The sequence below is a fragment of the Camelina sativa genome, chromosome 14 (genome assembly GCF_000633955.1).
Source record: "Camelina sativa cultivar DH55 chromosome 14, Cs, whole genome shotgun sequence".
Taxonomy (NCBI): Eukaryota; Viridiplantae; Streptophyta; class Magnoliopsida; order Brassicales; family Brassicaceae; genus Camelina; species Camelina sativa.
This window is the reverse complement of record NC_025698.1, coordinates 11,815,548-11,835,799: the sequence shown is the minus strand read 5'-3', so window position 1 is coordinate 11,835,799 and position 20,252 is coordinate 11,815,548. Positions and strand designations below refer to the sequence as shown.

The 20,252-nt window shown below is 39.2% G+C and overlaps 7 protein-coding genes across 8 annotated transcripts; 5 read left to right on the top strand and 2 right to left on the bottom strand.

Moving 5' to 3' along the window:
* On the top strand, positions 144 to 2,470 carry LOC104741084 (serine/arginine-rich splicing factor RSZ21). 2 transcript variants are annotated; one of them, XM_010461859.1, is made up of 6 exons: positions 144 to 236; positions 397 to 515; positions 593 to 681; positions 780 to 996; positions 1,326 to 1,490; positions 1,638 to 2,470. In XM_010461859.1, the coding sequence occupies exons 2-6, from the start codon at positions 427 to 429 to the stop codon at positions 1,642 to 1,644; spliced, it is 567 nt and encodes a 188-aa protein (XP_010460161.1). In that variant the 5' UTR covers positions 144 to 236; positions 397 to 426; the 3' UTR covers positions 1,645 to 2,470. The 2 variants fall into 2 exon arrangements, with proteins under 2 accessions (XP_010460161.1, XP_010460162.1); XM_010461860.1 differs by lacking the exon at positions 1,638 to 2,470 and having other exon boundaries at positions 1,326 to 1,494.
* LOC104741083 lies at positions 2,746 to 4,114 on the top strand. Its single transcript, XM_010461858.2, has one exon. The coding sequence runs from the start codon at positions 2,769 to 2,771 to the stop codon at positions 3,855 to 3,857; it is 1,089 nt and encodes a 362-aa protein (XP_010460160.1). The 5' UTR covers positions 2,746 to 2,768; the 3' UTR covers positions 3,858 to 4,114.
* Positions 4,277 to 5,707, top strand: LOC104741082. Its single transcript, XM_010461857.2, has one exon. The coding sequence runs from the start codon at positions 4,500 to 4,502 to the stop codon at positions 5,496 to 5,498; it is 999 nt and encodes a 332-aa protein (XP_010460159.1). The 5' UTR covers positions 4,277 to 4,499; the 3' UTR covers positions 5,499 to 5,707.
* Positions 5,785 to 7,049, top strand: LOC104741080. Its single transcript, XM_010461854.2, has one exon. The coding sequence runs from the start codon at positions 5,845 to 5,847 to the stop codon at positions 6,901 to 6,903; it is 1,059 nt and encodes a 352-aa protein (XP_010460156.1). The 5' UTR covers positions 5,785 to 5,844; the 3' UTR covers positions 6,904 to 7,049.
* Positions 7,000 to 9,742, bottom strand: LOC104741081 (spermidine synthase 1). Its single transcript, XM_010461856.2, has 9 exons — positions 9,397 to 9,742; positions 9,210 to 9,286; positions 8,981 to 9,103; positions 8,212 to 8,316; positions 8,038 to 8,110; positions 7,847 to 7,918; positions 7,538 to 7,733; positions 7,321 to 7,444; positions 7,000 to 7,234 (listed from the first exon to the last, which is right to left on the bottom strand). Exons 1-9 carry the CDS (start codon positions 9,734 to 9,736, stop codon positions 7,169 to 7,171), a joined length of 1,176 nt encoding a protein of 391 aa, XP_010460158.2. The 5' UTR covers positions 9,737 to 9,742; the 3' UTR covers positions 7,000 to 7,168.
* Positions 14,933 to 18,091, top strand: LOC104741078 (aldehyde dehydrogenase family 2 member B7, mitochondrial). Its single transcript, XM_010461852.1, has 11 exons — positions 14,933 to 15,133; positions 15,459 to 15,584; positions 15,666 to 15,808; positions 15,893 to 16,046; positions 16,130 to 16,359; positions 16,501 to 16,590; positions 16,714 to 16,887; positions 17,001 to 17,138; positions 17,242 to 17,379; positions 17,469 to 17,530; positions 17,606 to 18,091. Exons 1-11 carry the CDS (start codon positions 15,058 to 15,060, stop codon positions 17,877 to 17,879), a joined length of 1,605 nt encoding a protein of 534 aa, XP_010460154.1. The 5' UTR covers positions 14,933 to 15,057; the 3' UTR covers positions 17,880 to 18,091.
* LOC104741079 lies at positions 18,185 to 20,238 on the bottom strand. Its single transcript, XM_010461853.1, has 4 exons — positions 19,353 to 20,238; positions 19,074 to 19,253; positions 18,900 to 18,991; positions 18,185 to 18,801 (listed from the first exon to the last, which is right to left on the bottom strand). The coding sequence occupies exons 1-4, from the start codon at positions 20,100 to 20,102 to the stop codon at positions 18,210 to 18,212; spliced, it is 1,614 nt and encodes a 537-aa protein (XP_010460155.1). The 5' UTR covers positions 20,103 to 20,238; the 3' UTR covers positions 18,185 to 18,209.

Here is a 20,252-nt window from a genome sequence, read left to right as displayed (position 1 = left end):
AAAAAATATGATGTAATTGGTGTTGAAAAAAAAAACAAAACAGTAATAAGTAAATTTAGCAACAACAAAAAAAAAGAAGAAGTAAAAAGTAAATTTTTATTTTTCCTCTTCCAGTTAATTAAATAATTTACTAACCTCTTTAACCCTCAACATCTCCGTGCTCTCTCATTCCTCACCGTAGTAGTCTGAACTGAACCCTAAAGCCATCTCCGCTTCTTCTTTCCTCAAGACCTCAGGTTTCGTGTTCACTACTCACTGTTACTGTTGTATTTTCCCCAAATTCGATTCACAATCTCGATGATTTCATCTTCAAGTCACGAGATTTCGTTATTCTTGATACTAAACCGTCGCAGCAAGTTGCTGAAACTGTCAACTTTTTTTTTTTTTTCCTCTTAGGTTCGTCCAGATTTTGGCTGATTTCGCGACATGACGAGGGTTTATGTCGGGAATTTGGATCCACGGATCACCGAAAGGGAACTCGAAGATGAATTCAGGGTCTTTGGTGTTCTTTGCAAGTAATTGTTATCTCTTTAGTCAATTTTGTTTCTTTGCCATTCGAAATTTTGACTCTTTTATTCTTTAAAAATCGCAGTGTTTGGGTAGCTCGTAGGCCTCCAGGCTACGCTTTCCTCGAGTTCGACGACGAAAGGGATGCTTCTGATGCGATCAGGGCATTGGACAGTTAGTGTTCTTTCTGATGTGATCAATTATTACCCTTATTTCATCTTGTTGCCTTGCATTGTCATGTAAAACGTGTGTCTGCAAATTGATACTTTCAGGAAAGAATGGTTGGCGTGTGGAGCTTTCTCACAAAGATAAAGGAGGTCGTGGAGCTGGTGGTGGCGGTCGTCGTGGTGGGATTGAGGACTCCAAGTGCTATGAGTGTGGTGAACTTGGACATTTTGCAAGGGAGTGTCGCCGTGGTCGAGGCTCTGGTAGGCGTAGAAGCCCTAGTCCTCGTCGTCGTAGGAGTCCTGATTATGGGTATGCACGTAGGTGAGTCCATCTGAAACGTTCTCATGTAGCTGCTTTAAGTCATATAGCTATAAAATTTGGATGAGATTATTATGTCATTTGGTTCATTGTGGTAGGAGTTTGATTTTCATGTATGAACAAAGATGAGGCTGGTAGTTGTATAGTTTGTGTCCTGTGTTTTAAAATAGCTGCGTTAAGTGTTAACATTTCCATTGAAATAGCATTTATTGGATTTTGTAATTAGATATAGGGCCTGATAGGGGCTGAGTTGTTAATGTTAATGGTACCTTTTTTTATTATATAATCACTTGTGACATACATTTTTGTTCCTGGGAATTGATTTTGTTCAGGAGTCTAAGCCCACGTGGAAGAAGATCTCCACCAAGGCGTCGCAGTGTTACTCCACCTCGCCGAGGGAGGAGCTACAGCAGATCACCTCCTTATCGTGGTACACGCCGTGATTCTCCTCGCCGCCGAGACTCACCCTATGGTCGACGTTCACCATATGCCAATGGGTAAAAGTTCTTTTCTCTTCTTCTTGATAGTAGGTTTACAATTTCTTCAATCTGCATGATTCAACTTCTACATTCTCTATCTAAATCTGAGTAACATTTGAAGTATTTTGATATAAGGTATATATATATTTTTTGCGATTCTTGCAGGGTGTGAAACTGGACTCTGAAGAGAAAGAAGCTATTCTCCTAATGCTGTATCTGCTATGAGTGGCGCTGCCCTTTAGGATAGATCTATATATCTGCTATGCTACTAGACTATTAGTTCTTCTAGGATTGGTTGCTGGGCATGGACATGTCATGGTGTGTTCGTGTTTTATTAGACGATTGGATTTGGTGAATTCTCCTTCAAGCTGTTTTCCAACAGCAGTCTTGACTTATTCTCTTTAACACGCACTAGCGTTGAAAGCCTTGCTGTCTTCACTCAGCGTGCTTGAGCCCTTACACTTGAGGTCGTTTTCAAATCCATGGATGTGTTTTTTTTTCTTGTCGAATGCATTTTCCGTTTTATATAATGTGTGACATCACATATCTAAAAGGCTCAACTGTTTTCACTCTTTCCTTTGTGAGGTATGATGATACTTGGGTCTATTGGCAGCTGCGCTGCATCTTACTCTCCCCACAACTTAGCTTTGTCATGACTCATGAATCTGCATCATCAACTCGACCATCATCAACTAGATTTGCTTGTTTCATTGGGTGACATTTGATTGCTCTATTCTTTACTCACCACTCTTACCCAAATCTGCAACCAAGCTTCTAATGAGAAAGACGAAGCTGTTTCTTCACCCCGCCCCTTCCCCTTCCTCGCTCTCAGCTGCTCTATCACCTACTCGGCTTCTCTGCTCATTTTTTTTTTATCGTATTAGTTTTCTGTCATCTTTGTCACACATCTGTTGGTGGATCGCACACTTGCAGTTAACCGTTTTGTTGATGCTCTTTGTATTGCTTGTGAAAAGGTGTTAGCTTGTCTTTTGTGATCATGATTTTGTTTTCCACTTACGCTTTTCTTCTCCATACTAATGAAATCTTGCATTTTCTTTTAATCTGCCCCTTTTTGGCCGCAACATCCTTTCATGTGAATGCTTTTCTAAATTGGGATTTGAGGCAATTTGGTTCAAAGGCTTGCTGGCATCTAACTTTACATGGAAGTGAAATCAAATTTGTGGGTGGACTATATGAACCAAGTCATAAGTCAAAGTCAACGTCAACAAAGAACAGCTACATACAGTTATGTGAATAAACAAACGGTAGATCTGTGATATCCATTTATTTTTAGTGATGAGAGGAGAACTGCAAAAGGAGATGAAGATGGAGGAGGATCTAGATTACATCAATGTACTCAAACGAGCAACAAAGCTTTTATGCGGTAACATCAATCTCGTTCTCTTCCTCTTCCTTGGTACTCTCCCACTCTTTTGTTTCTTGATCTTCTTCGAGCTCTCTCTCCAAACCACTATCTCGCTCGCTTCTCAATACCTCGTTGGACAACTCCATAACTGGGATTACTACTACGTTCGTCAAGATGCCTTGTCGGAGAATCTGATTCCATTGCTTATCCAGACGTTTCTACTCTACTTGTTCCCGTACAGCCTTCTAGACCTCCTCACCACCAGCACAATAATCTCCGCATCTTGGATTGTGCACACGTCCGGGGAGGAACGGCTAAGGTTCGGTCATTTGGTTCGGAGAACCGCAGAGTTATGTCGAAACAGGATTGAAGGTTGTTTGATCACCTCCCTATACGTCCTTCTCTTGTCAACCCCTGTTTTCTTTGGTTTCTTCTTTGTAGCAACGAACTATTTCTACATCCTTTCTCTGATCGGAGTGGGCGACTACTCATACCATTATATCGACCTTGATGAAGGTGGTGGACACTATTACAGAAGCTATAACAGCAGTTTCGACAATCTGGTAAGGATGTTGTTTGATGCGGTTATGGCTGTGTTTCACTGTGCTATCTTTCTAGTTTTGTTGGCGAAGTTCAGCAAGTGGAGCTCAGGATGGAACATGGGTTTGATTGTTTCGGTGTTAGAAGAAGGAGAAGATGGTCAAGGCATCTATGGACCCGATGCCCTGACTCTGTCTACTTACTATGGAAGAGGACATGAGAATCGTGGTCTCCGAGTGATGCTGGTGTTCTTGGTCTTCACTATTGCGATGAGGATGCCATGTTTTTGCTTCAAATGCACTGAGAGTTCGAAGGGAATAAGAGTGTTGTACACGAGTTTCTATGTGGGTTTGATATGTGTTGGGAATATGATCAAATGGGTGGCTTGTGTATTGTTTTATGAAGATTGTAGAACTAGGGTTTTGGAGAAAAAAGGTGATGTGGAGATTGGATCAAAAGCTAAGGCTCTTGTTGCATAGACAAATCATCCGATATCAAACCAACTCAAATCTTGAACAAATTCTACATGACCAATTGTGTTGCCCTCTTCTTTTGGTCAGATTACATTTGCTTTCCTTATATGTAGTAGTAAGCTTATAGTTGCTCCATTTAAGCATAGACAGTTCATATTCCATTTTCATGTATTGTTGTGTAACCTATCTGGTTTATGGCTTCGCCAAGTCTTTTACGGTTTAGTGATAGATCTTATATTATGTAAAGTTTTCTTATCTCTCCACTGACATAATAGATCAAAATAAAACCAAACTAGAAAATATGTTTCATAGTTGGGCTGCCACATTGATCTCCAATACTTAGATCAATATTATTGCTCATTTTCACATAACTTTATTACAAAGGGAAGTGTAAAAACTTCTAAATTGAAAAGTCTTCGGTTAAAGTGGACTTGTGGACCAAACAAGAAGTCGCCATCTGATAAGACTTTGAAGCTAATCTACTGAAACACTCTACTAGTCAAACATTACATACGATGACTTGTAGACGAAGTCAAGAAGCCAACGTCAATGAAGGACCACCATTAAATTACTATTAGCAAATTACATGTTCTGCTACACATACAGATCTGTGACTTCCCTTCTTCTATTGTGAGAAAGAGATCAAAAATGGAGACAAAGAGTGAAGAGAAGCGAAGTGTCATCGAACTACTAGAACAAACTGCGAAGCTACTCTTTGGTAACATCAATCTCGCTCTCTTCCTCTTCCTCTGCTCTCTCCCACTGTTTTGTTTCTTGATCTTCTTCGAGCTCTCCCTCCAAACCACTGTCTCACTCGCTTCTCGATACCTTTATAAGCTAGTCACTTCTGAGGAGAACTTGTCGGAGAATGATCTTATTCCATGGTTGATTCAGACATCTCTGCTCTACTTCTTCCCATACACCTTTCTTGACCTCTTTACCACCACCGCAATCGTTGCAGCATCTTCGACTATTTACACGTCCAAGGAAGAACCACTGGGACTGCTTTATTTGGTACGGAGATCTGTCAAAATATGTCAGAACAGAGTAGGAGGTTGTCTGATCACATCTCTCTATGTCCTTCTCTTGTCAACCTCTGTTGTGTTTGGTTTTTTATCTGGTTCAACCGTCTACTTAATGATTGTTTCTCTCACAATCGAGCACCAAATATTCCTTAAAGAATCAGTGGTCTTGGCAATGGGCCTCTTGGCAGTGTTGTTCGATGTGGTGGTTATTCTGATTCACGGAACTGTCTTCATAGTTCTGGCTACAAAGTTCTGCAAGTGGAGCGCAGGATGGAACATTAGTATGGTTGTTTCGGTCTTAGAGGAGGATGAAGATGGTAAAGGCATCTACGGAAGTAATGCTCTGTCACTTTCAGCTTGGTACGTAAGAGGACAAGAGAAGCGTGACCTATGGATGATGCTATTGTTCTTTGCCTGCGCTTTCCTGACGAGGATGCCATGTATATACTTCAAATGCAGTGAGAGTCTTAATGGGAACGGAGTGTTGTACACTGGTCTCTATGTGGGTTTGATTTGTATCGGGAATGTGGTTAAATGGGTGTCTTGTGTTGTTTGTTATCATGATTGTAACACGAGGGTTCTGAGGAAAAAGGGTGATGTGGAGATTGGGATCAAAAGCTAAGGCTTTTGTTGCTACATAGAGAACTTGTTTTGTGACCAAAATCTTAATATCAATCATGTTTTTGCTCACTTTCATCTAAGCTAATAACAAAATGAAGTCTAATAGTGCTGCAAACAAATTTCTTGGAATAAAATCAGAAATTTCCATCTGATAAGACACTTAAAAGCTTTATATATAGTAAGTAAAACCCTACCACTACTAGTCAAACATTACATACGCTGACTTAAAGAAGAAGTTAACAAGTCAACGTCAATAAGGACGCCGACCATTAATTTAATTCGAAGAGACATATATATGTGGTTAAGCCTTCTTCTTCTTCTTCCAATTGTGATAAAGAGATAATCAAATGGAGACGAATAGCGAGGAGAAGCTAAGTGTCATCGAACTACTAAAACAAGCTACGAAGCTACTCTTGTGTAACATCAATATCTTCCTCTTCCTCTGCCTCTGTTCTCTCCCGCTGTTTTGTTTCTTGATCTTCTTCGAGCTCTCTCTCCAAACCACCGTCGGTTACGCTTCCCAGTTCCTCTTCAAACTACTCACTCTAGGGGAAGGCTTGCCGGAGAATGATCTAATTATCATATCAAAAAAAAACAATGATCTGATTCCTTGGCTGATCCAGACTTCTCTGCTCTATTTCTTTCCCTACACCTTTCTCGACCTTCTTACCACCACCACGATCGTTGCAGCATCTTCGATTGTTTACACGTCCGAGGAAGAACCGTTGGGGATACTTCATTTGGTACGCAGATCTTTCAAAATATGTCAGAACAGAGTAGGAGGTTGTCTGATCACATCTCTCTATGTCCTCCTTTGGTCAACCTCTGTTTTCGTATTCTTTTTCTTGTTCTTCTTTCTTCAGTTTCTCTCTGGTTCAACCAACTACTTATACGTTACTTATCTCTCACGGGAATACGAAAGATTCCACTACCAACGATTCCACTACCAACGTACGGGACTGTTCGATGTGGTGGTGGTTCTGACTCTTCTGTTTCAATGTACTTTCTTAATAATTCTGACTGCAAAGTTCAGCAAGTGGAGCGCCGGGTGGAACATGGGTTTGGTTGTGTCGGTTTTAGAAGACGACGAAGATGGTCAAGGCATCTATGGAAGTGACGCTCTGTCTCTTTCAGCTTGGTATAGAAGAGGGCATGAGAAGCGTGACCTCTGGTTGATGTTGTTGTTCTTGGTCTTCGCTCTTGTAATGAGGATGCCATGTTTGTACTCCAAGTGCAGTGAGAGTTCGAGTGGAAATGGAGTGTTCTATACTGGTCTCTATGTGGGTTTGATTTGTGTCGGGAATGTGCTTAAATGGGTGACTTGTCTTGCCTGTTACCATGATTGTAAAACTAGGGTTTTGAGGAAGAAGCGTGATGTAGAGCAAGCTAAACCTCTTGGTACTTGAGTGAGTTTGGCTTAGTTTAAATCACCTTTGCACTTTTAAATAAATGGTAAAAAGGCTGATAACTTCTTAAGCTTCATGACGGCAAAAGCAAGAAAACATGTTGTAAATTGGATTTTGCTACTATGCTAAAAGAAGACATAGTCACTTTTGCAGCTCTTGCGGTGTGTTACAGAAACATGCGTGAAACACATAACATTCTAAAAAAAGTAAAAAGCTTTTATTTTGATAAATTCAACGATCCTCAAGATTAGTTTCCTTTCCCTTTTCAATTGGCTTTTGACTCGATTACCTTCCTGGCGAAAGAAGGCAAGCAGAATGCAGCTGAATGAATCTGAAACCCAAAGAATTGAGAGCATAAGCTAAGGGTTGAGTGTCTAGACCGCATGAACATGTACACCGAGAGATTGTTTTTCTTACCTCGGCATTGTAAAACTTCAAGGGTCCATTTGACTTGCTGGAGCTCTCGTCAATTGGGTTCAGTGGGTGCTTGAAGTCAACTTCAGGTCCTTCCGTTGAACAGAGCATAAATCCAATAACCCCACTGCAGAAATAAGCATGAAATGATACACATTCAGGTTGAGTTATAACCACGAAAAATGTTAAGAGATTGAATGTTAAAGGTCATTAAACATGCCTAGGGTATGTTGGAACGCTGGTCCAAGCATAGTTCACAGAACCCTTGAAGATCTCACGGCAGTTGGAAACAATGTCTTCGATGATGTCCATGTGAAGCCACAAGCTTTCAGCCTGAGTACATACAACTCCACCAGGACGAAGAGCTCTAGCCACAGATTGGAAAAACGGTTTCTCAAAGAGCTCCTTTGCAGGACCTGACATACATCAGGAAGCGTGATCATAGTTAAAGACTGCTTCTTTAGCTTTTGTTCAAAATAACAGCAAGGGTTAATATGATTGATGATAGCATGTGAATGGTAGTAGTTACCGATTGGATCTGATGAGTCAACAATAACAGCATCATATGATCCTTCCGCAGCATTCTTCAAGAAAGCAACACCTACAATGTTTAACCAATCAACCAGTTTGAATAATGATTTTGATTTACAAATGGCAAAATGTGTTCAATATAACTATGTAATGTTTCAGAAAGAGAGATAAAGCGCAGCAGTATAGTACCATCGCCAATGACGAGGTTCACGCGAGGATCCTCATATCCAATTGCTACATCAGGGAAAAATTGCTTAGACACCTGAAAATTACCAGTAGATGGAAACAAATTAAACTATTATACATGTTTTTCAAATAAATGGCATTTATAGAAATAGAGATACAGGAAAGGTGACCACTCACGTCGACCACCATTTTATCAATTTCACACATGTCAATGTGCTCAACAGAAGGATGACGTGCAACTTCCCGCAGGACACCTCCATCTCCTCCTCCAATGACCAAGACCTATAGAAAAACTAGAAAGATATTGATCAGATACACTCTGGCTTATAGCTTTACTGGCTAAAAGCAAAAAAAACAGCATTATTAAGTGCTCCCCTAACCATAACCCAAAATACTTAGATAACCAATTCTAGGAGCCAACCAATTTTGGATGTAAGAAGCTTTGATTATCTACCTTTTTTCCTCAAACAAACCCCAATAACAATCTAGACTATAATCAATTAAGCCAATTATAAAAAATTCTATCATATTATGATTACACAATAAAGTTACTCGAGTTCTCAAACTTTGCCAGATGAGAACGTGGGACAATGCACCTTTTTTTATAAGGAGGCCATCAAAGTTTGTAACATCTAAAAAGCAAACAAATATTGATCATCCAATCTACTTTTTATCTAGTGGACACTCCTATCACCACCCTGTAGTGTATAATCATTTAGGCCAGCTCAATTAGTTTCTATATTCACATCTGATAAAAGGAACATTGGTTGCTCTATTTTTCTCCATAAGTAATGATTCCATCATCCTACTTTACCGGAGAAGAAACATGTCGACTTAAAAATAAAAGACCTTTCATTACATTCCAAAGCAATAGACTTTTGATTACCCAAACTATACACACACCACCCAAACCGTAATAAAGGTTGCTAAAAGGATTGAACTATACCTTCTTAGGATTAGGGATAGAGCACAAAGGAAGATGAGTGATCATTTCTTGATAGGCACATTCATCTCTTTCAGTAAGTTGGATTACTCCATCCAAAACCAAAACTTTTCCATATGTTGCAGACTAAGAAAAATTCAAAAAGCTCACAATCAAAATGAAAGTTCTATAAGGGGTAAATCACAGATATAAAAAAAAAAAAAAACAGAGAAATTGATTGTTTTTGGTTAACCTGGAAAACAATCACATCCTGGTAATCAGATTTGCCCTGAAACAAAACTTTCTCAACCTTCAAAGAGTGTGCCTCACCTGCAATTGTAAAAACAAAAAAAAAAAAAAAAACAGAGTGTTAAAAAAAAACAAAACAAAAAGCTCAAGCCTTTATGGAAAAAACCAAGAATTTTGTGTTTCCCTTATACCTGGCCACATGGGACTCATTTCAGAGAACCACCCAGGAATCACAGTGGAGAAACAAGCAGGCTCCTTTGTCTGATCTCCGTTCTCCGTCTCCATGGAAGCGACGGCGGCGGAGCCATTATCGGCCGCCTCCTCTTCTCTGGGTCTCTTCAAATCGGTGGCGGAGGATTCTTTAGCATCCATGGCTGGTGTAGTTCTGCTAAGACTCCCAAAGAAACGCCGAGAGAGAGAGAGAGAGAGAGGGATTAGGGTTTTTGTGAGGTGGTGATTATGATGTGAAGTGAAGCTGAAGATATTATAAGCAAGAGGAGGGTGTAGAAGTGTAAATATCATTTTTTTCATTTGTTTTTATTAATTGTTTTATTTTTATTTTTCAACGTATGCAAAATTGGGAAATTATTGTGTGATGATAATAGTACAAACTTTTTATTTTGCCTCGAATATAACGTTTCTTTTTAGCTTTTTTGGCTTTTTATGTCCTGTTTTTTTCCTTTATTCGTCTCTTTCTCTCTCTGATGCTCGCTCTCAGAGGAACGTCTACTCTACGCGCTACCGACCTCACGTGCAACATATTCAGTACACCGAAGGTCCGAAACATACTATCTCTTTAACCATATGGCACTACCAAAAGTCTGGCTCTACTACTTGAAGATATGTATGAATGTATCCATATAGAGTTGAAGAGTATTTGCCATTTGGGAACAAGTTGGTGTATAAAAGACGACGAATGCATCAGTATACCACAGCGTATACTGCCCATAAGAGAATTGGATCACGAGGCTTAGCCCAATTTTTATTAGGCCCAATACAAGGAAACATATAAACTTTTTTTGTTTTGTATCTAAACAAATACATTTTCTGACATTTCTGTGGCCAATAACAAAGAGGAAAAATACATTACTTTTGTAGAAAAATATATTACTAGAATGAAGGATTAGAGACAGACTAAAACATTAGTATTTGTTATGTTAAACTCTATTTTGTCGATCGAAATTGTGGTGTGTGTATGAGGAGTTTTGGATCAGCACTAGCTGTCTAGAATTAAAAAATTAGCTACCACATGAAATATGGTAGAACCGAACATGAATCATGCTGTTTTCAATTTCATACGTTTGTTCCTATAGACCTTGTTAGGCAATTCAATTGGATGGTCCATTGTATATAAGGTTCTATTTGAGGCCGAACCTTATACGAAAACATAAGGCAAATATCGCAGAGGAGAAAAAAGTTGATGACACAATCTATATACAAAAAGTAAACTTTTTTTTTTTTTCAAGATGAACTTTTCATTAACCAAAATTATACAATCGTATATAATATTCCCCTCTAAAGACTTGGACCAATTGCAATGGATCGATCTAGTATCACCCTAAATCATTAGGTGGATCCAACACTATCTAACCGAGAAATATTGCATTTTTTAACCACAACGAGATAGATAACACACCACAACTCAGAGTGAATTCATCTCTTAAACCACCTAAATTGACCCAATGACACGAAAACAAATACTAACACAGAGAAGACCAAATCCAATACTGAAGAGCAAAGTAAATCCAAGCTATGAGAACCTCATGATTAGCGTGTAGAACTTGTCCCAATAGCATCAACACCCAAAGGCGCATCATCAGAAAAACTTGGAATTCCCGGCTTTCAATGTTCCGGTCCTAAACCTAAAACGGACAATACATCCGACTGACCCGACCAAGAGACACGAACACACAACCAGCAAGAGCTAAAGCTTTCCAAACTAATCACACAAAAAACCAGAATGCTAGTCGTCTCAAGATAAGGGATTGAAGCACATATTAGCATATCATCACCTCATGGTGCATATCCGGATTGGCCACATCGCAGCTGCCTTGTTGTCTCGCTTCTTAGCCGGAATGACACCAGAAATTGAGGAAGCTCTCAAGAAAACGTCGGCTTTGTGGGTGTCCACAAATCTCGGCCACCGACACACCCTGAAGCCTCCCCAACAACCGGTAGACTCTAAGACACGACTCGACCATAAACTTCCGATCAGCTAGCATCTCCGGCGGAAGGGTAGAGGAAACAGAAGGAAGGTCGCGATCCAAACCTCAGATCCGACTCCCCGAAACTGCAAGGAAGGGCGCCCGGGGCAGCTTCGAACCACCACCAGTCTCCGGAGAGGAAGGCGAGCCGAGATCTCGTCATCCGCCACACTGTCACGACGCAACAGTTGGACTGCTCCTTAGCACGGCATAGCCGGACTTGAGCACATGTTTTTGAAACATTTCAATGGGCCCCCACTTTGAAGGGGCCCCACTTTTTTTTTTTTTGGTGTTATATATGAATGATAAATATGAAATTTGATGAAAATCTTTAATGGAAAAGGTAAAAATGGTTATCTTTTTTAAAAAAATTGAAGTTTTTGTTAGTTTTTTTTTAAAGATTTTATAGTAATATGTTTTTAATACAAGATTTTTTATTAAATGATATATTTTTACTTTGTAGGTTTTGATATTATGAAAGTATAATGTCATTTTACCTAGAAAACTTGTCATATTACCAAAAAAAAGTGCAACTTTTTCTTAATTTGTGTAGGGCCCCCGATTTCATTGGTCCGACTCAGAGAGCGGGTCACCTACTGCTACGACTGGAACGACAAAGCAAAAGAAGAAAGCAGAGCCCTCTCACACCGCCTGCGAAAGCCTAGAGCGGCAGAGAGGCAAACGGAAATAGACGGCGGCGACGCTGTAGATCTAGGGTTTGAGGGAGAACGCAAAAAAAAAGTAAACTTATATAGCCACATGATAACTTTAAAATGTTTTTCTCTGTAAAAGCAAAAAAAAATCGTACGTATCTAGTGGACTATGAAAGTAAACTTTTAACACATCTGAAACTGTACAAATGATTTACAAGAACTTTAACAAAAAAAAAACAATATTTACAAGCATTTGTGACAATTTTCATGCAGAATTATGATGATCAATGTTTTATGTGTATCAGCATTTTTATATGTTTAAATAACAATTCTATCACACATAGGCTTATGTGTATTGAACTTGATATTTTAGAAGATTTGGTGGAATTTTAATATTTTAGAATTTTGAGAGATTTGAGTGTATTTTAGGAGATTTATGGTTATTTGTTAGAGATTAAGAAAAATGATTTGTGATTTGCTGAGATTTTATAATTGGATTTTGGATGATTTTAGGATATTTAAATAAAATATAAGGAAAGCATCGTTATTATATGTAATTTGTTCTCTTGTTCTTTTTTTCTGTTTCAACGTCACGGGAACGATTTTAAAGTCTTGAAGAGAAAAGTGAACAAGCTAAATGTTCTAGTCTAAACATATGATCAACCAATATATCTAGTGTACTGACGCATACTTATGATAGCGACAGACGAGACAGTTATGAATTGGAATGGAATCATTACTACTGCACCTGTTTTGTGGTAACAATGTAAATCTTTGAGCTGGCAAATTTGAGTGCATCTGAAACTCATGGATAGAATCTGCATGTATAGTATACGCTATATATCAAAGCTAAATGTGCAAGAAAATTTGGAACCTTGACTTAACTGTTTGTACAATATCGGTCTCAAACTTGTTTTTCCTAGTAGTCTTTGATGTTGTTTGATGTTGAAGATATACCTATTGGCACCGATCCAAGTTGTCAAGTCCTCGTTAATCCAATCGTCTCTAACTTTTCCAAACAAATCGATCAAAGCATCTTTATCTTCATCCCAAGCTTCCATAATTACAGGCTTAATCTTTGCCCAGCAACAGTCAATCCCTCTACAACCTTAATAAACAAGTGCAATGCATCATCTACAATACAAATATAATCTCTTAAACCAAGCTAAGTTCAATGAAGAATGTTCTGATTCACTCAATATAGACTTTCGAATAGAAGGTATCTTCGTCTCCATAACAGCCGCACAAGTAGAAAATTCTCATAGCCAGTTTCCACTACAGGTCTTATCTACAAACACCAACTCTTGAACTGAGCTAGAAAAGAATTAAGTGATACCAACAACACTTTACGATTAAGGGAGAAAGTAATTTACGGTATGCATCTGATCGACGATCCATTCCTCTACATTGTTACCACTAGCATCATGACCACGACGTGTCCCGTTGGCCCATCATTCACAGATGTCACGTAATTCAGATGAACCCAGGAACACCAACGCCTCGGCAATAAGCTTCCCATACACATCCTCACCCAAACGACCAACGAAGTAAGTAGGATACGCCGCCTGGTTTGCGCCTTCTTGTCCGGCGAGCGTTTGCCCTGTCTTGGCCGAGATCGTTTCCCCTTCCTTGGACAATCTCTCGATCTCCACATAGATGTCGATCGGTGTTTTCATATCCCACAGTCGGACGTGAGAGACGACGAGAGAGAGAGACAACGAATGTAAGTTGAAGACATGGAGAAAAATTATGCAATTGGTTTCTTACTCCTTTTTTTATTTTTTTGTTTGAAATCCTTTAAAGTCTCACCTTTGAGGGTGTGATTTTATCACTCATATTTTTCAACTAAAAATGTTTTAAAAAGTCTTCTAGAATCACTTAAAATCTTTCTTTTTTTTAAGTTGTGATATTTTGAATAACAGTAGATTTTAAGTGAGATTTATAAATTATTGATTCAATAACAAGTGATTGTGAATGATTTTAAATGATTCCTATAAATTTCAAATTCAATAACACTAAATTTTAAAAGATTTTTAAGAATTACTAATTAAATAACAGGAATTTTAAGAATACCCTAAAATCTTCTAAAATATCCAATTCAATACACCCCTTTAGTATTAGCCAACTTTAAGATAGAACTGTCCAACAAAATATGTGTAGTTACCAAGTTAAAGATATTGTTCATACCTGAAAATATTGACCAAGTATCATTTCTACTTTATTTTGGTTTTTTGTTTGTCGGCCCATTTCTACTTAAAAAACTGGGTTTCCTATTAATTACCAAGTGTTATTTTTATACCTACATATTGACGAAGTATGTAGTAAAAGATAAAGCTTAAAGTTGTTCGAAGCTCTGTAATACCGGGTCCAACGCTCCCCCCGCCTATATTGATTACATGCATGTTGTATTCTTAAACTATTCGTTAAATTGGACTAAGTGAGTCGTATAAGAATGATTATGAATAACTCAAACAGATAAAATAATATACTAGCGAGATTAGAAACGTAATCTCACAAAATTCTCAAAGTTATCTTCTTAATCTTTAGTTTGCCAACAGACATTGTGGACCACCCACCCTTATGATGATATTAACGATATAACTAAAATATAATCACCTGTTTTTTGAAAGTGTGGTAGGTGAACCACTCAAATCCATCCATCATCCCTTCAAAAATATTGGGAGAAGTAGTAACACACTTCTTTTACATAGTTTGAATAATATATATTAAAATGGTATCTATATACTTTTTAGTGTAGAAATAGAAAAATATTTTAGCATATGATTTTGACAATCGCGTCGACATATCCCCGTACACACGTGGAAAAATGCAGTGATATCTATCTTAAATTGATTTATTTCTATGTTTGTTAAATGTGAAATCATTACTCCGCGTGTAGCCTACAAAAAGAGCTCACCAAAAAAAATACAAGAGCGAACATCATCGAGTAGAAGAACATTACACCGTAGAGAAGAAGAAACAAAAGTAATTAGCCATGGCGTCAAGAAAAGTTTCTTCGTTGCTCGCTCGCTCCTTCATGTCCTCCTCGCCTTCTCTGTTATCTCTTAGAGGTATAAAGATATCTGATACGATCCACTTTTGTAAAAATGATCTCTTCTTAGCTCCGATCGCGGACTCTGTGGCTCTGTTCATAATGTGATGCTCAATACAACGATCGAGATCGTAATCTTACTTTATTGATTTTTTACATTTTTCTCTCTTCGATCTGATGATGATCTCCAAGTTTTTTTGGATTCTGTATCAACTTTGTTATTTAGCAGATCGCTCATTGTATGTTGTTCTTTGGTTACTTCTTGATGGATTTAATGATCGTGGTCTCCGTCGGATCGAAATCGATTAATTCTTTGTTTTGTTTTGTTTTGGTTTCTTCATCAGGTATGAACAGAGGAGTACAGAGATACAGTAATTTCGCTGCTGCTCTTGAAAACACTATTACTCCACCTGTGAAAGTTGAACACACTCAGCTCTTAATCAATGGAAGATTCGTTGATGCAGCCTCTGGTTAGAAAATGTCTTTTTTTTTTAACCTCTTTGTCACTATCTTAAAGCTTGTAAAAAATATTGAGACTTTTTCTTGTTTAGGGAAAACTTTTCCTACTCTGGATCCAAGAAATGGTGAAGTGATTGCTCAGGTGGCTGAAGGTGATGCAGAAGACGTGAACCGTGCGGTTGCAGCTGCACGCAAGGCTTTTGATGAAGGACCATGGCCTAGAATGACAGCTTATGTAAATAAACTTCTTCTTGGTATTTGTGTTTGTATTTGGTGTTTTTGAAATGCTCTCTCAGCTTTGGTTGATTGATTTCTTCAGGAGAGGTCAAGGATACTGTTTCGGTTCGCTGACTTGATCGAGAAACATAATGATGAGATCGCTGCTCTTGAGACTTGGGATAATGGGAAACCTTTTGAACAAGCTGCTCAGATTGAAGTGCCAATGCTTGCTAGGGTGTTCCGATACTATGCTGGTGAGTGACACCACTGATGCAGTTTATTTGTGTACCTTTAAGATTTTTTACTCATGATCTTTCTCTTTCAATGAGGTTCTCAGGTTGGGCAGACAAGATTCATGGAATGACAGTTCCAGCAGATGGTCCACACCATGTGCAGACCTTGCATGAGCCTATAGGTGTCGCTGGACAAATCATCCCATGGAACTTCCCTCTTCTCATGCTTTCTTGGAAACTTGGACCAGCTTTAGCTTGTGGAAACACCATTGTTCTCAAGACGGCTGAGCAAACTCCTTTATCTGCTCTTCTTGTTGGAAGACTACTTCATGAGGTAACAATGTGCTCTTTGTGTTTGCTTCCATCTGTCTACTTGACAACTTATAGGCTTCAGGCTTTCATTCAAGCAATTGTTTTACTTCGGTGAGATTGTATCTGCTTCATTTAACATATGTTATGTTTTGCCTAATGACAGGCTGGACTTCCTGAAGGAGTTGTGAATATAGTTTCTGGATTTGGTGCTACAGCTGGTGCAGCCATAGCTAGTCACATGGACGTAGATAAGGTCTAAAAGACAAACCTTGAAAGATTCTTCTTATCCCACCATTTCCTAGTTTCTTGAAACAGTTTCTGCAAGCATAAAAACACACACCAGGCAGTTTAGTAACATTTTGTATGCACACTACAGGTTGCTTTCACCGGGTCTACTGACGTCGGGAAGATCATTCTTGAGTTGGCTTCAAAAAGCAACCTTAAGGCAGTGACACTTGAGCTAGGAGGAAAGTCACCATTCATTGTATGTGAAGATGCTGATGTGGATCAGGCCGTTGAGCTTGCACATTTCGCTTTGTTCTTTAACCAGGTAACATCACTTGAAACACCTCAATGTATGAGTTATATGGTTTCCATGGATTTAAAAGTCTTAGGAATCCATCACTTTTTGATAAAGTATAACCTGTTCTGCTTAAATTGTAGGGACAATGCTGCTGTGCTGGCTCGCGTACATTTGTACATGAACGCGTGTACGATGAGTTTGTAGAGAAAGCTAAAGCTCGTGCAGCCAATCGCGCTGTTGGAGATCCCTTCAATTCAGGCATTGAGCAAGGTCCTCAGGTACACAGAACAACATTTAGAAACCGTAACAACGTTCGTGGTGGAAAAACAGAACATCATTTTCAAAATTCCTAAACTTGTTTTGGAAAAAACAAAATAACAGGTTGACTCAGAGCAATTCAAGAAGATCCTAAAGTACATTAAATATGGAGTTGAGGCTGGAGCCACATTACAAACTGGAGGTGACCGGCTTGGTTCCAAGGGTTACTACATTCAACCAACCGTCTTCTCAGACGTGAAAGTAAGTAAACAGAAGATTACCCCTTAAAACAAAACTCAACTGTCATCACAGTTTCTTGCTAATTATATGGACCGTATTAAACTTGGCAGGATGACATGCTCATAGCTACAGACGAGATATTCGGGCCAGTTCAAACCATACTGAAGTTCAAGTAAGAACCTAATGCTAAACCAAACGTTTTCTGATTTAGACTTTACTTTACTGATGGCTTTTTAATGTTTCTTAGGGATCTTGATGAGGTGATTGCAAGGGCAAACAACTCGAGGTATGGTTTAGCTTCAGGAGTGTTTACACAGAATCTGGACACAGCAAACCGACTGATGCGAGCCCTCAGGGTTGGAACCGTTTGGATTAACTGTTTTGATGTACTTGATGCCACAATTCCATTTGGAGGATACAAGATGAGTGGCATTGGAAGAGAGAAGGGTCTTTACAGTCTTAGCAACTACTTGCAAGTCAAGGCTGTTGTCACTGCCCTTAAGAATCCGGCCTGGCTCTAAACCCTAACCAAGTACCTCGTCCTTATTAGCTGAACTTATGCTTATTTCTCAATGTTGGTTCATTATTGATTTGCACTTTTGCTTTGGGAAACCTGGAATTGTACTGCCTCTAGGTTTTCAACATTTTGAGAGTAATTTATCTTCAACAAATTATGCAAATAAAACTACATGGAAATGTGTGATTGAGAAAAACATACTCTTTATTAGTTTCATTGATGTGTATATGACAATAGAATCCATGAATCTCTCTATAAGTAAGCAGTGGAAACTGAAAGCATTTTTTCACAGTAGGAGTAGAAGTGGGAACAACATAAAACTCTGCATATGGTTTCAAGGATTCTTCAGTTTGATCCTGAGCTTTCTAGTGATATGTGATGCTTTTGGATGAACTGGTCGTCTCGTGTTATCAGCAGACTGTTCTGCTTCCACCCAGTTTACAACTTTGAGAATCAGAGACTGCGGAACCTTCTTGACATCTGCATCACCTGAGCCTTTACACTTCTTCATCCCTTTCTCCAAAGCCTTTTCTATAAACTCCATGAACCAGTTTGCAGCTTCTTTTTCTATCTCTTTAATCAACCTCGCCGTGTTTACTAACCCGGAAGAAGAAGAAGGAGCTGCAGGGTTCTTGTTCTCATCGTTTGATCTCAGTTGCTTGTGACTTTGCTGCTGCTTCAAGAGAATTCTTCTCTTTGCTGTGGTTTTCTCATGATCATTAGAGTTATGATGGATTTCGTGTAGTATCACTGACGATGCATTCTCAGATTTGTTCTCAGTAGTAGTAGTAGCAGATGAAGCAGCTGCTTCAATCGACGCTATTTCGTTCATGGTTTCAGATATCTGGCTGTGAAACTCCAAGAACTTGTCAAAGCACGCAGCTGGACAATCAGCTTTTGCTGATTTGTTCAGATTTGCAAATGTCCTGTTGTGTCCCAAAAAAAGATTCACAACATCACATTTCAGACTCAAAACACACATAATAATCATACAATGAAAACGACTTAAAATTCAGATGTATACTTGAGATGACGAACGACTGTTTCTGTGGTTGTAGCTTCTCTCAATGCTTGAAGAGCTATCTTCTGAGCCGTCTCTCGCTGCTGTATAGCTTCCTGTTCACATATACAAAGACATCTCTTAGTATTATCACCAAACCATTCTTAAAAGACTGTAACATTCAAATTTGATGCAAACCTTGCTCAGTGTGCCAAGTCTTCCTGGTAGACTCAAACCCTTCTCTGGTTTTTCCAACTTATACTTTGGAGAAACCATCTTCGAGGTAGATTTTGGAGCATCTCTTTCATCTTCCACTATAGCAGCTGCTGTTGCTCTCCTAGTACGCATACTCGGAGGTGGTGAATCGCTTTTCTTTGCCTGCAAAATCAAGATTTAAGCCATTGTTAAACCCTCTCCACAAAAACCCTTAACGCTTAAAGCCAATAAAGAAAAACACACAGAGCAAAATGTACCTACAGAGGATTTAAAAGGAGTAACAAGAACAGAGGAAACAGAGTTCTTGGCCAACATCCCTCTATCGCAAACACTTCTGCTTCTCGGAAACTTCGAAGTCGGCGGAACAACACAGCTCTTCCTCATCATCGCAGCAGGACTCTCTGACATTTTCGACAAAACCCCTCCACCATAAGAGCACCTAACTCCACCAGGTGATCTCCCTCTAGTCATAACAACAGGAGACGCCGCCGTGAATCTCCCATTACCAAGCCTATGTTTCGCCGGCGTACACTGATCAAAATCCAAAGGCGCAGGCTTTAACACAAACGGAGACGAAACGTCACCGTTCTGACCCCAAGAACCTCTCCTCGGTCTCGTACCAGACTCTCTCTCACCTTTTCCTCTCGTACTCATCAACGGCTCAGGTGTACCAAGCAGAGGATGCCGTCCAGGAATCGGCCTAGCGCCTTTGATAACCGGAACAGGTGTCCCTGGATCGAGCCGATCAACGTATATAAACTGACCCAACTGCATCTTGTTGCTTAGAACCACGTCGTCTTGATCCGAAGGCAGGCTAACGTAGATCGAATGAGAAGAATCAGAGACTTTAATGAAGAAGCCTTGTTTGGGTAATAGATTCTTCTCGTCAAGATCGACGGGGACGATATCTGTGACTTGTAGTAACGAGCTTCTGTGTTCTCCGGTCGGTTTAACTCCGGTTTTCATACCGTCGATTAGCTTTTGAAGGATCCCTGGTGCTAAAGCCGCCATTTTTTTTTTCCCCACGAGGATTCAAGATTGAGACTTTCTGATTCAGATGAGAAATTCAAGAAATGGGTTTAGATCGCAAAGATTGAAACAATTTTAGGGTTTTTTTTTTACACTAAGCCAACGGTAAGATGGAAAAAAAAAAAAAAAAAA

What these genes read in the sequence shown, in the direction of transcription:
- LOC104741078 (XM_010461852.1), top strand. Translation starts at nt 15,058, where the DNA reads ATGGCGTCAAGAAAAGTTTCTTCGTTGCTCGCTCGCTCCTTCATGTCC. An exon ending in TTCTCTGTTATCTCTTAGAG is followed by an intron (nt 15,134 to 15,458) that starts GTATAAAGATAT and finishes TTTCTTCATCAG; the next exon opens with GTATGAACAGAGGAGTACAG. An exon ending in GCATTGAGCAAGGTCCTCAG is followed by an intron (nt 17,139 to 17,241) that starts GTACACAGAACA and finishes ACAAAATAACAG; the next exon opens with GTTGACTCAGAGCAATTCAA.
- LOC104741082 (XM_010461857.2), top strand. Translation starts at nt 4,500, where the DNA reads ATGGAGACAAAGAGTGAAGAGAAGCGAAGTGTCATCGAACTACTAGAA.
- LOC104741079 (XM_010461853.1), bottom strand. Translation starts at nt 20,102, where the DNA reads ATGGCGGCTTTAGCACCAGGGATCCTTCAAAAGCTAATCGACGGTATG. An exon ending in TTACTCCTTTTAAATCCTCT is followed by an intron (nt 19,254 to 19,352) that starts GTAGGTACATTT and finishes TTGATTTTGCAG; the next exon opens with GCAAAGAAAAGCGATTCACC. An exon ending in GACTTGGCACACTGAGCAAG is followed by an intron (nt 18,992 to 19,073) that starts GTTTGCATCAAA and finishes ATATGTGAACAG; the next exon opens with GAAGCTATACAGCAGCGAGA.
- LOC104741080 (XM_010461854.2), top strand. Translation starts at nt 5,845, where the DNA reads ATGGAGACGAATAGCGAGGAGAAGCTAAGTGTCATCGAACTACTAAAA.
- LOC104741084 (XM_010461859.1), top strand. Translation starts at nt 427, where the DNA reads ATGACGAGGGTTTATGTCGGGAATTTGGATCCACGGATCACCGAAAGG. An exon ending in GTCTTTGGTGTTCTTTGCAA is followed by an intron (nt 516 to 592) that starts GTAATTGTTATC and finishes TAAAAATCGCAG; the next exon opens with TGTTTGGGTAGCTCGTAGGC. An exon ending in TGCGATCAGGGCATTGGACA is followed by an intron (nt 682 to 779) that starts GTTAGTGTTCTT and finishes TGATACTTTCAG; the next exon opens with GAAAGAATGGTTGGCGTGTG.
- LOC104741083 (XM_010461858.2), top strand. Translation starts at nt 2,769, where the DNA reads ATGAGAGGAGAACTGCAAAAGGAGATGAAGATGGAGGAGGATCTAGAT.
- LOC104741081 (XM_010461856.2), bottom strand. Translation starts at nt 9,736, where the DNA reads ATGAAAAAAATGATATTTACACTTCTACACCCTCCTCTTGCTTATAAT. An exon ending in AATGAGTCCCATGTGGCCAG is followed by an intron (nt 9,287 to 9,396) that starts GTATAAGGGAAA and finishes TTACAATTGCAG; the next exon opens with GTGAGGCACACTCTTTGAAG. An exon ending in CTATCCCTAATCCTAAGAAG is followed by an intron (nt 8,317 to 8,980) that starts GTATAGTTCAAT and finishes GTTTTTCTATAG; the next exon opens with GTCTTGGTCATTGGAGGAGG.